Source organism: Schistocerca nitens, chromosome 11 (genome assembly GCF_023898315.1).
Source record: "Schistocerca nitens isolate TAMUIC-IGC-003100 chromosome 11, iqSchNite1.1, whole genome shotgun sequence".
NCBI classification, from domain to species: domain Eukaryota; kingdom Metazoa; phylum Arthropoda; class Insecta; order Orthoptera; family Acrididae; genus Schistocerca; species Schistocerca nitens.
Genome location: NC_064624.1, coordinates 177,309,401 through 177,323,521, shown reverse-complemented (window position 1 = coordinate 177,323,521; position 14,121 = coordinate 177,309,401). Strand labels below are relative to the sequence as shown.

The window sequence follows — 14,121 nt, the reverse complement described above, 5'->3', positions numbered from 1 at the left end:
CCTCACAGATTTACTTACACCAATACCTAACATGCTCCTTCAGTTCTTCTGTAACTTAAGACTAGCACTCGGGGACTATTTATGTATGTTACATAAATAGCAGTAAGACAGAAGCATCTGCAAAAAACATCAATTAGCACTTTGTTAATAAGTGTTATAAAGCACTGGTGCCAGGAAAAACTGTTTACACAGTGTGGTAGATGCACTTGCATGCTACCAACTTTTATGTAAATTCTATTGATTTATTAAATTTTAGTGCTTAAATAACATTGTAGAAATTTCAGTCCCTCTGATACAAGTCAGTTTAAATTGCTACAGATACCAATGAAACTGGATACGCATATCCCTTACTGTGGACAACTTGCTGTTGGAGGTAAGAACCACGTACATATCATAAAGATGTGACAGCAGTGTGCAGGAAGTTTTAAGATCTTTATTCTTTACTGCTAAACAAGTTCCACAGTAGTTGAATCTAGGAAATCTGCCACCTGGCGACACTTACAGCTTTCGACTGAAATAAAAATTGCTGTCTGTAGAGCTATCAAGCAGCATTGATAGATGAACAAAATCACATTGTACTCTGGGTGCAGCTGCCTTGCAAATTTACTTTCTGGGATATTAAACTAGTTCATTGTTTATTACAGGAAACTGACAAAATGAATAGCTGGGCAATGCCAGGTTTGTCATCTTGTTTATATAAAGCTACATTACTAATTCTTAAATTTCTTCCGATTTGATGAAACGTAATATTTCTTGTCTGAAATATTAGAATTGAACTGTCATTTGGATATTTGTCCATCTTCCCCTGCATCTCACCTTCTGTAGCTCTCTAAAATACCATGGAAATTATTCCCCAGTTAACATAGTTGATGATCTTGTCCCTTATCAGTATTTTCCACATCAGTGCTTTGGCAACTTGTCTTTTCAGATAAGTCAATTTTCAGTGATAGTCTATAGCACGATATCTCGCACTTAGATTGTCCTTTAGTTTTCCAACAGCCGGGGGGGTTTCCTTCTGTAGAATGTTGTTCCAAATGTACAGATTTCTTCCTCAAATTAAGGCCAGTGTTAAATGCAAGTAGAAATTTGGCCAAGTATTCTGTGAGTGTTGCTTTGTCCACTGTAGATTATTCTGTTTTCAAGGAGGCAGAATTTCTCCACTTCACCAGTTTTGGCAAGTTTCTTGCTAGTTTCTTTCCTGCTGCTCCTTCATTACTTTAATGTTTCTCAGTCCATATTGTACTCATTACTGTTCATTCCAGCCAACACTTTCAGTGAGAAGTATAAAAGTAAAAACAGGACTTTACAGAAGCACAACACTTTGCTTATCCCTTCTTAACTTTGCTTAGTCTCTTCAAAATTTACTCATTTCTGTACTGAAGACAAAAATTGTTTATTCTATATACCCATAGTAATGACTTAATTTTTAAGTTCTAAAGTGAGAAACCATGTATACAGGCAATTACTTCAGGCACAGCACATGCCTTTTAAAATATTTAAATTCTTGCTCATAACCCCCCAGCACCTAACTCCAGCTTCCCACTGCATTTTCTTAGTGGTATGTCTTTCTCGTTACGACATTAGCACAGCCACTATCTCAAGCTATTCTCGCATTTTTCATGTATAGATGTTATAAAGAAATGAACAGATAATTAAACTGTAGATAATACACATGGAAGTAATTGGCTGAACCCGCCTCCATGAATTTTAGCATAAGAACCCAGTGCACAACTTCAGGAGGCAAGTCTGGTGCTGCAGATAAAAATGCTAGCTAGGTTCAGAAAGATTTTCTTAATCGTTGAGGGGGGAGGGGGGGGGAGGGGAGTAAGTTGCAATAGTCAAAGGGCTCTTTACACTAACCTGTAAAAAGTGAAAGGAGATGGAGAGGAAAATGTAAAGAGGAAGCGATGGCACATGTGTTCTTAAAATTCGTACAGAGTTAATCACAGTAGGAAGTAAAAATAAGGGAGGAGCATCTTGGCCAGAATTGTTCAAAGTACTTCGTATTGTCCTTGTTTGCAAACTGAAAGATTCATAGACAAATAAGTTGACTTTGTATTTGCCTGACAATGATCTGAAAATATGATGCACCTGCTAAGTTTGCCAATTGTTTTCTCATTTGGTTTACAGTTGGATTGTGGCAAAGACTTCTTGTGCTCCAACCACCACTGCATTCCAAAGGCTTGGGAGTGTGATGGCAACAATGACTGTGGGGACAACAGTGATGAAGTAAACTGTGAGTTCTGAATTTCAATTTATTGAACACCTTCATGTTAAAAACAATTGATACATAGAAAAAATCAGAACTTGCTCTCCTTAGAATGCTATCTGCTTAAAGACCCTTAGATACAGAAATATTGTGGCCATGTATTCAGCGTCAACTTGCACATAGTTTATTCTTGTTGAATAATTTGTCAGCATATGGTGTAAAATAATACATAGCATTTAGTATTTTCTGTTTAGACTATTTTTTCACACTATAAAACTTTAAATTGGCAAAGGTTGTCTAGTCTATAAAATAAAAAAAACCATAGGACCATAAGGATGGAACATATAAATTTGTGCCGCACCCCTGGGGCTTGCTGCTCTACGGTGGGTTTGTGCTTGGCTACCACGGAACCTCAGCCTTCGCAGCATCATTTCCCTTCTGTGCTCATATCTATCACCTTCCTATTTTTTTTCGCTCCCTTGCAGAACATGACTGGAATGTTCATTGAAATGTGGTCAGCATTTTCAGTAGTTCAAACAAATATCTCCGCTGTTTTTCATTTTTCTTTCTGTTCCCCTTCTATCCTTCTGCTTTGGCATTTGAGCTTCCTCTTCCTCCGTGTCCTGAAGTACAGCCCATGTATGACATGATACAGATGACTAAGTAATGGAGAATTAACAGCCCTAGGTTGACAGCCCACCTGTACACCCCCTCCCCCCCCTCCCCCATTACATGTCAGGCCTGGGAAGGGTGATTGTCTCAACTGCTACCTTCCCAAATTGCTAGTTTGCCATTTCCTAAAGGAATTCCCTTTTTAACCACTTTCTAATTTGTTTGTCATGTGTTATAAGCTGTTTCAGCAAATGACATGTGGGCTGTTTTTTTTGTTACAGCAGTAGGATGAGGGAAAATTTAATCTTTAGTTCAGGACTTCAGTTTCACTATTGTGTATTTCATTGATCTTCCTCAGTCCCTGGTTTTAGCTGTCTTCTCTTCTGACAATTGGGTGTAATGTGGTCATTAACTTCATTTTTCTTCCCTGTTCTGTTCTGACATAAGTGTGTATGACCTTAGTCATTCCTTTCAGTTGCTGGCAATTTCAATCATTTTGTGTGTGTGTGTGTGTGTGTGTGTGTGTGTGTGTGTGTGTGTGTGTGTGTGTGTGTGTGTGTGTGGTTAATTTATATGTACATACTTCCAGTTATTGATCCTTTCAATAACAAAGAACCAGCAATTAAAGAGCTCAGTGATGTGTAGTCTTCATTAATAGTGTTTAAAAAAAAAAGTTAAATTACTTGTATGTATTTAACACTTCTCAATCCCTCCCAGTTGACTGACAGGTATGTGGACTTTCCCTGCTACTTAGCATTCTATGCTATCTGCACAATGCTCTGGTCTGAGAATGAGCTATAGCAATTAATACTTTCAACAAATTGAATTCATGGTAATAGCTTGTCTGCTTCGTTTCTTGATATTGTAGACATTTGTACCCTTCCAATGTGGTGTGATCGTTTTGAAATAGGCAAACTACTTCCTTGTAACATAGATCGGATTAGATTTACTTTAATTCGAGTTTATTCCTAGTGAGGTCCTCCAGGATGTAAAACATGTCAGAAAAACAATAATACAAATTTTTATAACTGAAATAAATAAGCTAATGTACCTTCCACAGATCACAAGTGGAATATTTTTAATGAAAATTACATGAAAGAATTGTTTCACTCATTTACTAAGATTGCATTAATGCACTGAATTTAAAATTACATTTATTTATAAGGTAGTAAACATATAATAGCACTACAATACTTATATACAATGAATACATTACTGCACTGAAATGGTGCACACACAAAATCAGATCAGTTGGTTCTACTGAGAAATTTATCAATGGAGTAAGAGTTTGCTACCAATAAATCTTTTAGGCTTCTCTTAAACTGAATTTTATTAGTTAGGCTTTTTATGGCTGCTGACACATTATTGGAAATGTGTTCCTGAATAATTGACACTTTTTGTACAAGAGTGACTTCAAATTGTTAAGATTGTTCTTGTTTCTAGTATAAATTCCATGAATTGAGCTGTCAGTTACAAAAAGTGATATATTTTTAATGACACTTCATTAAGGAATAAATATATTGGGAAGCAGTAGTTAGTATCATTAGTTCCCTAAACAGACATCTGCAGGATGTTCTCGAGTTCACACAAAAACTCTTAATGAGTTTTTGTGCCCTGAAAACTTCAGCTTGGCTTAATGATTACCCCAAAAAACAATTCCATATTCCATTATGGAATGAAAATAAGCATAGTATGCCAGCTTTTTCATTTTTATATCACCTATGTCTGACACAATTATCACTACAAATATATTTGTTAAACTTCAGCAGTTCTGTGGTGTGCTCCTCTCAATTGAATTTATCAAGCTGTAATCCCAAGAATTTGTGGCCACTTCTATCTGCTTGTCATCATATGTTAAGCATATACTTGTGGGACATCTCTTTAAGTTCTGAACTGCATGTAGTGTGTTTTTTCAAAGTTCAGTGACAATTGGCTAGGAACCAGTAATTAATACCCACAATTACGTTTCAACCAGTCTTTCTAAAACTACTCATTTTGCTATTTATTGCAATGTTTATCATTGGCAAACACAACAAAATTGGCATCTCATAATGTTAATTATGAAAGGTAATATACATAAGAAAAAGTAAGGGCTGTAAGATGAAACCTTGTAGGATCCCACATGTAATTAGCTCTAGGTTGAATGATGCCTGATAGCTTAACACATTTATTTCCTAATAACACCCTTTGTTTCCTGCCAGAAATAAGATTTGAACCATTTTGTGGCATTTCCTATTGCACCATAATATTGTAATTTAATCAAAAGGATATTGATTTAGTCAAATGCCTTTGACAGATAAAAAAAATATACCAGTTGCCTGCAATTTTTTGTGTAATGAATTACATATATTTCACTAGATGTAGATTGCCTTCTCAATATCGGAACCATTTAGAAATCTGAACTGTGACTTTGACAGTATGTTATTTGTGATAAGGTGGTTATAAAGCCAATTGTACATACTTTCCTAAATTTTTTCTGAATGCTGGCAAAAGTGAAATTCAACAAATTTGATAATGAAATAGCATCTTTCTTCTTACAATGGCTTAACTTCAGCATATTTCAACCATTCAGGAAATGTTCTGCTGATAACTGGTACACATAGCTTACTGTTACTCAACTCGGAATCGCATTCTTTACTGAACTTTGATGATATTTCATCATACCCACTAGATCTTTTTGTTTTTAAAAATTTTATGATGGACATTACTTCTGCTGGGGTACTGAGAATCAAATTCATATTATGAAAGTTACTTGAAATGTTTAGTCTGAGGTGTTCCATAGCAACATCTACAGAACCTAACAACCCAATCTTTTCAGTAAGTTATAAAATTTTTGTTAAAAAGTTCTGCAACACAATACACATGTTACCAATGCATCATTTACTCTTAATGCTATTCATCCTTTGTCTGGTTCTACCAGTCTTCTTCAATATATCCCATATGTCTATTTTATCTGATGTGACTGTCTTTTCCTTGTAATATATTTGCTTTGATGTCCGTATTAGTCTTTAATATTTTGCAGTATTTCTTCTAATGTGCTGTAGCATCATCCAAACTGTTTTGGATTGACATTGTTTTACAAGATACCTTTATTCCGTAAGTAATCCATGGCTTGTTTGTGGACTTTGCTGTAACCTTGGTTAGTTTTGGGAACAGTGTTACAATAAAGTAAGCACTTTTGCTAATAGTGTCCTATTTTTTCATTCATACCATGAGCACTATAAACATCACTCCAATGAATGTCTGTCCTAAAATCAATTTTTGGCTTATTGATTACACTCTTAAGCTCAGATTTAACATTTTATATCCTGTTTAGTATTAATATTTAACACAAGGAACTGCAAGTCATGGTATGAGAGGCCATTGACTACTGGTTTTCTATTATAATTTTGTTCATTGGACTTTATCTATAAAGATATTAGCAATGACTGTGAGCAATTGGCTAGCCTAGTGAGGAGCTTTAGTGGAAATTAAGTTGAATGATTGTGTTACTAACACAAGTTCTTATTGGGAGCCTTCAAGGAAATCTACATAGAGGTCACCAGCAGCCACTATTTGTTTCTGGTTGTTAAATGGGCCAGTACAGCTTCAAGGTGGTTTACAGATGAGTTACCTGCAGGTGCTAGATATACACTTAATATTATGAGGGATTTTTGTGAAATTCTACTTCTGTTGCACATGCTTCCATATGCTGTTCTAGGCAAAATTTATGAATGTCTGTTCTTAAATGTATAGCTGTGCCTGATGAATGTGGCAACTCCTTTCTCCATTTCTGACCTACAAAAGTGAGATGCTAACCTAAATCCTGTAACACTGAAAAGATCTCCACCAGTGCTCACATGTAAGAAAGCTCTGGATAATTCCTTCATGCTGGTACATGGTGAGCACAGGCTTCACTTGAATCCTCTCCTGAAGTCTTTTATTAAAATATTAGTTTTGGAGAGGAAAAGTGAACTACTGCAAAACTTAAAACAGCAATATGAAGTTTTTAAAAAGTTAAAATTTTTTTAGTGTGGACCAGTTTCAGAATTAGGGCAGAGAAAATGGCTAGCTAGTGGTCTAAATTCCAGGCTCTGAGGGCACACATTGAGAAGTGAGAAATATTGCTGAGTTTTTGGAATTCAGCTGTTTTTTTTTTTCCCCCCCTGTGTGAAAAGTAAAGGTTCATTGCTGTAGGTGTTCCCTATTACTGGAGAGTGATAAACTGTCTCCTCCCCCCCCCCCCCTCCCTGCTCCTCACCTTTCCCAGCCAGTCACCCTTTCCTCCCTGAGGGAGGAAAAAAGTTCTGAAAGCTGAGATAGTTTGTCACTACACATGTTAATTCCTAATACTTAAAATTTCACCACCTAGAAGCAAGTCCTGATTAAGAATTTTGCATCATTGTAATTTGTTTCAAATTTTCCTTTTTTATGAGACTGCATTTAAATTCCTTATTGATCCTTTTAAAAGGAAAGCTCCCAACAAACTTAACTTTGAAACACACTTAGAAACAGTCTAGGCCTTGAAAAGTAGCCATATGGTTATTTAAAATGTTACTGAAATGTCATTGATTTTAAACAGCAGTACACATGAAGTAAAATGGCTTACTTTTAAGTTCTGATTACAAATGTTACTATAGCAGTGTACTCACCTCAAAGTGAGGTGCAGTCTTTGTTCTGCACATAATTGGCTTTTGTATGGAAAAGTCTAACATTAACTTCAACAAGTGTTACAATGTAGCAGCAGCAGCAGCAGCAGCCTGTTTTTTCCTGCTTGTTTTGCTATGTTTCATCTCAAAGTTTCTCAAATGTTGAATGCTGCATCTCATTTGCAAGAAGTCTATCAAGTGAGTGGTTTCCCCCATGAGCATATTGCTGAGAGTTGAAACAGGAAAAATTCAGTGAGCCAGTGTTGTACCTTTCTGGGAGTCCTCCAAAAATCTCTCGAAACTGGAATATTCCTCATTCCAGTTGAGTTTTGAATGTTTCCAAAAATCCTTAAACATGAAACACATTTTAGCAGAATTACAAAAATATGAAAACCTTAAAATTGCTCACATTTTGAGGACAAAGTGGCTCAGTTGGTCATGATACAAATAGCTGTGAACATAACGGCTGCTAAGTCTATACTCGGACCAGGAGGCAAGACTTGCCAGTACATTCCTCATGAAATGTCACGGACTGATCTCACATGCAACCAGTCCAGTTGCAATGATAGGTGGCTCATACTTCGACATGTTGCTAATATTACTGTTTGGTTAGTAGTTACTGTGCAGATTTATTTTCTGTGGTGACATGACATCGCATAAAACTGACAAATGTTAATCTCCAGGTAAGCCAAAAGATGCTACTGAGGGCTGCACATTGGACAAGAACTTGTTCAGTTGTCACGACAAGTTGAAATGTGTAGAAGTTGCCGAAGTCTGTGACGGAACCCCGCACTGCTTGGATGGTTCGGATGAAGGTCCCATGTGCCAGAAAAGTAAGCTGATACGTAGTGGTTAAATTTTCTGTTCTCTCCTCATTTAACAGTTCAGCAGCAGTATAAAATGTTTCAGGTAAAGCATTGTGCCCCAACCAGGGCTGCAGCTTCAGGTGCCAGCCAACACCCAGTGGACCTGTCTGTGTCTGTCCGATGGGTTTCAACCTGGTAAATGAAAAGTACTGCTCAGGTAATGTGTAATTGGTTTCCCCTATTAAGTTTTAACTTGTCAAACTTGTGTGTTAGCAGTATTTTTATACTTGGAATATTGTCTTGTCACTACATGTTACTTTTGTTAGTCATAGCTATTTTAAGGTTTGATTTTTCAAGGAATATACTTGCTGGTTTTGACTTCTGCTTCAGGTTTTGATTTAAAAAGATGTTTGAAAGGACTAATGAAAAACAGAAGTATGTGGTATCCTTAAGGCAAAAAGTAGAAAAATCCCAATTTTCCATTTTACTAAATTGAAAAAATCACTTAATTTTTCCAATCATAAATTCACATAGATGAAAATATTTTAGCTCATTCTAAGTGAAACTCAAAACCCAGTTCTTCACAAGTGCAGAAGACTTACGTAGCTTAAGGGGGGTACAACGTCAAACAGGTAGTCTTGGATCAGGAGAGATGCCACAGGACATGGATTTCCACCGTCTATACTTTCACGAATAAATTCATAAAACTTAGCCAGCATTACCAGGAAGGATTCAGGATTCACAATCATAGCAGTGGATTTCATCATTTTTCACTTCTGTTGGCTGTGTTTGTTGCTGTAGGTACACATTTCTTCATTACAGATTCTTTGATGAATTTTGCACAGCATACAAACCATACTTACAGGTGTATGAAACTCTAGAAATTATTTAATTTATGAAAAAACGAATGTGCTGTTAAATTTTAAACTTCATGCTTAGAAAAAACTCATTTTATAGTTAATTATCTCAATTTTTACCACAGTTCTTAATAGATTTGGAAAATTCTAGTTTCATACACCTGTAAGTGTGGTTTGTATGTTGTGCAAAATTCATCAAATCTCCCTTAATTATGAAGAAAGTTGTACCTATAACAAATGCAGCCAATGGTAAGTGAACAAAAGGTGCAGTACACATGTAAAAAATAAATTTTATATTTTTGAACGTCCACCACTATAAGGGTAAATCTTGAATCCTTTCTGGTCATTCTGAAAGTTTTATGAATTTATTTTTAAAAGTATAGACAGTGGAAATTGAAAATTCCTGTCGTGTCTCTCCTGCTCAGTCGCCCCATTTGACACCCTACCCCCTCTTAAAATGTCTGTGGTAGCAGACTTGTGAAGCCTTCAAAGTAAGAGGTTTATGTGTATAATGTTGGTGCAATTTTAGAAATGATTGGAAAATCATAAATTGTTCATTACTTCCCAAATTCTATAATCTCAAAAGCAAACAAAAATAAAATTAAGAAAATTGCCTCGGATTTCAAAGGATGGCTCACCCTATTTAGTCATCCTGATGGTTTTCCAAGAGTCAGGCAAATTCTGGGACAGTGCCTCCATGGTAATGGCTAACAACTTATCCCTTTGTTCAACCTATGGGCATGCACGTTTGACTTCCATTAGTCATATTTAGCTGACAAATCTTAATTACTGTAAAATCATCCCTTATTGGTAATATTTAATTTATTCACCTCCTGTAAGAATATTTTCAGTTAATTGCCATTCATTGGTAAGTGTTAGGAGTGAGGCAGATGTAATGACCAGAATGTAACAGTCTGGTATTAAGCTAAAAAAAATGGTAACCTACATATTACTGGCAAAGATAAGTAATCCAAAACTAGACATTACCCTCTATTGTCGTAGTGTTAGATAACCGTGAATTTATCGTCCATAAAATGGTAATTAGTTCATCCACCCTCTCCCTTGTTTAAAGTTTGGGGAGATGGAATGCTAAGGATTTAAATGGATTTACAATAGACATAATCCCTAGGATCACCAGTGGAAACATGTCTTCAAAACATAGTTTGTAACTTAACAGAATGACTTTAGTAGCCTTAGAGGCCAAAGTAACAGAAGAATTTTGATTGTGAAACAATTTTTGTGAAGCTTCTGCAGAGGAAAAACAGATCATAAAACATCTCTTTGTATATATTATCAAAATGATGCAGATGTTTGTATTGTCACTGAAATTTTCCAGACATTGACGAGTGCAAGATACATGGCATATGCTCCCACAAGTGCAGAAATACACACGGCAGCTACGAGTGTTTCTGTGACCGGGGCTACACCTTGCAAAGTGATAACCACACTTGCACTGTCAATGGTAAGTGCTTCCATAAAGTACACATTGATTTCTTCAGTGAGATTTGGCTGTGAGCAATTCCTTGACCCCACCTGAAGTTTTCCCTCACTCTGTATACTGATGTCCTCATTGCTGAAAGTATATTGTTCATAATTGTCTACTCACGTAAAGAAATTTTCTTCATAGCCACATTTGAAAACACTATGCACTCCACACTGTCCATGATTTCAGACCTTATAAAAAGCTGATTCCCCAACACACACACACACACACACACACACACACACACACACACACACACACACACACACACACACACACACACACACCTTAAATGCTTGCCTTTGAAATTCATTCTGCGCTCTTTGTTTCCACTTCTGATCCTCTACCTCAAACTGTTTCTCATTCTGCAATCACTGCTAGATTTCTGTACTTGTCTTCATCACTTCCGTTCCTTTTAGTGCTAGTCTTCCAGCTAATGTCCTGTTATTCAGACAAGGGTGTTGAAACTTCTTAACAGATTGTGTGTGGAACTGAGAGATAAATTTCAGACATCTGCCTTTTGCAGGCAAGTGAATGAAATGTGTTGTAAAATACTTAGGAATTTCCCCTCCACATCATTGTCTCAAAAAATGCAATTTTGATGTCTGTTGTTGTAATCTAATCCTAGATACCATGCTTGCTAAGCAAAAATATTTTCATATACATTTTAAACACCTTTAGCCATTGATGGTATAACAGCCTTAACATCACTGATTGTTTACTGAAACAAAAGGGTTGTCTAAAAGTTGCCAGATCCAAAGCTTAGCCATCAAGTGGCCATCATTAAAATCTTTAAGATCAAATTTTAGAAAAGACTTTGCATATATTTGGTGTTTATAATCAAATTGCAGCTACTGTGGCCCAGTGTGAGCTGCAGTTTTCTTATGGCAGTGAAATGGATGGGTATTTTAATGTTAATGTGAAATAGATTTTTGCTGAAAACATTAAATTTTTGGCCAGCAGGTGCAAATCTGGCACTGCGAATGCAAGAAAAATCAGAAAGGTTTCCATATTTAGTGGTTTAGGAATGCAATGTAAGCTGAAAGTCATTGAGAACTGCCACTTGCACAATTTGTTCTGTAGGAGTGCCAGAGAGGTCAGGATGCTGTACAATGCCACACCTGGTCGTCAAAATTGGAACTCTTCCAAAAAAATGGTTCAAAGCACTACGGGACTTGACTTCTGAGGTCATCAGTCCCCTAGACTTAGAACTACTTGAGCCTAACTAACCTAAGGACATAAGACATCCATGCCCGAGGCAGGATTCGAACCTGCAACCGTAGCAGTCAGACTGTAGCGCCTAGAACCTCTCGGCCACCCCGGCTAGTGGAACTTTTTCGAATGAAAACTGGTTCCACATTAGAATAGCTATCATTTTGTTGCTATATGATTACAGGCCACACTGGACCTGATGTGTAACTTACTGATTGGTTATAATTGAAGTGTAGCTACTCAGAGTAAATCAGATTACCAGTTTGACCTACCCTTCTGACAAATTCATTCCTATCACAACTGAAACAGAAGTACCATGTCACTGTATAAAACAAAATTTGCTGTTTTATAACTCTTGTAAAACATCTAGCTTCATCATTTAATCACATTATTTTGAAGATAACAAGTTTTCGCAGTTGGTAGGAATTGAATGTGAAAATCCTATGCTAGCTCCTGTCGTCACAAAATCTTGCAAAATCATATAACGAACTTTGTGGCCATAGCTCACACTTGATCAGTGCCATTGATTTCAGCTTGAGTATCTGCCATAGTGTGGTTCAGCCTTGTGATTTTTGGCCATCTTTGAGGCAGTTGTACTACATATTTATCCAAGAGTTGCTCACGGCATTGTCATTAGAACCATATTCCAACTTAATGTTGGTTCTTACTTGGATGTTGGCAGTCTTTTGGCAAAACTTGCAGTATTGCTTGTAAGTTTTAAAACTTAATTGGATTCAAATCAGATGAAGACATGTGACACCCTGTCACTGGACATTTACATACAGCTAATCTTATACCAGCATGGAGGAAAATAAACAGCTGCACAAAAATGCCTCCATCTGCACTCAATAGAACCTTTAAGTTCATGGTTTATGCAGGAAAGGAAGTATTTAGACATTTTGTACATAAGGCTGGCTGATGGTTTTTAACCTTGTGAGATACCGTGAATGCTTGATAAATTTTCAAGATATGTTAAACATCACTGCAGTAACTTTGACATAGGACTTCAAGCCTGCAGGTATTCAAAGTAATTGTACTTACCCAAGCATCATTCTGGGCAGTGCATCAGTTGCCAGTCAGTTACTGGTGTAAAAGATATGAGAAAGTAGGTCACTGACCACATATGTTACCTGTGAGAATTGTTATATGCATCCTTATAAGGGATAGCATTCTTTGCTGTCGTAACATCACACTAATCAGATTTTTCTGTACAACTTTAATAAGGTACATATTCCTTAATAGTCCACTGTGGTATTGCTCAAAATCTCCCAAGAGACTGCTTATTCAGTATCCCAAGTCTGGTTTATATGGTGACACTGTTGAATTTGGATTAAGTGAACAGTTTGTTACTAAAATATCATGGCAGCCCCAAAGATTCAGGTACTTAAACAGTTAGGCAAAATCTTAAGCTGCCAACCAATACTTCTGTGGTATGTCCAGACAGTTTGTTTCTCAAGAAACAAGAATCTCACCTCTTACCTTATGCAAACAAAATGATTGTAGTTTGAAGTGGAAAAGATCTTTGCAAGCTTTCTCCTTATTTTTTAGTTTCCATGATGAAATAGCTGTTTACAGCTCAGTGATATCAATACCTAGCACATTAGATTGGCCAAAACTGTTCTGTTGGCTTGTGTTCGATGTAATCTTCATGTAACAAATAACCTAGTTTGATGTTGGCATAACTGCTGAATTTAAAGGTTCATTAATTTTCTTCATATCTCACCACCCACTGGGTAACACAAAATTTAACCATCCAGTTACAGAAAAGCTGTACCTGCCCTGTCATAACTAAGTTAGCATCAAAAATGAAATGTCAAATTCTATCTTTACATGTACAATTTCCAGGTACTGTTGGAATTGTTACTGCATTCCAAGATATGAGAAACAGTTTGCTATGCAAAAACACTCATTGTGGACAAATTTTGGGGAAAAGTGCAGCTTACATGGACCAGTACTACATGAAATTAGCGTATATAATGGGTCACAAAATCTACAACCTGATTGAGACAGGAAAGAAGTTGGCTTTATTTCCAGAAAATTAATCTAACAAGATTCTAATCATCACTAGTGATTATGAATAGTGATTAGTGTAGTTCTCAGTTCCATCTAGTTAATGTGATAAATTTTAAGGATTCTTTTCCACATCTGCTTGTGGAGTATGGAGTATCATGTATATTTCACCCACTCACATATCTGGGATAAATCTGGCTGTTTCATTTTTCACTCAGTGTGAACTTGGTGTTTTCATCAGCCATCCATTATGCATATTGCTGTTAAAGTGCAGCTTTGGATAACTGACTCCTTTGTGTAGTGG

At 36.5% G+C, this 14,121-nt stretch overlaps 1 protein-coding gene across 1 annotated transcript in view; it reads left to right on the top strand.

The window, feature by feature from the left end:
- LOC126212751 (vitellogenin receptor-like) overlaps positions 1 to 14,121 on the top strand; it is a 175,219-nt gene that overhangs the window by 37,585 nt on the left and 123,513 nt on the right. The window contains exons 5-8 of the mRNA XM_049940159.1: positions 2,131 to 2,236; positions 8,133 to 8,282; positions 8,359 to 8,472; positions 10,449 to 10,574. Of these exons, the coding sequence (XP_049796116.1) occupies positions 2,131 to 2,236; positions 8,133 to 8,282; positions 8,359 to 8,472; positions 10,449 to 10,574 (496 nt within the window). The remainder of the gene's footprint in view (positions 1 to 2,130; positions 2,237 to 8,132; positions 8,283 to 8,358; positions 8,473 to 10,448; positions 10,575 to 14,121) is intronic.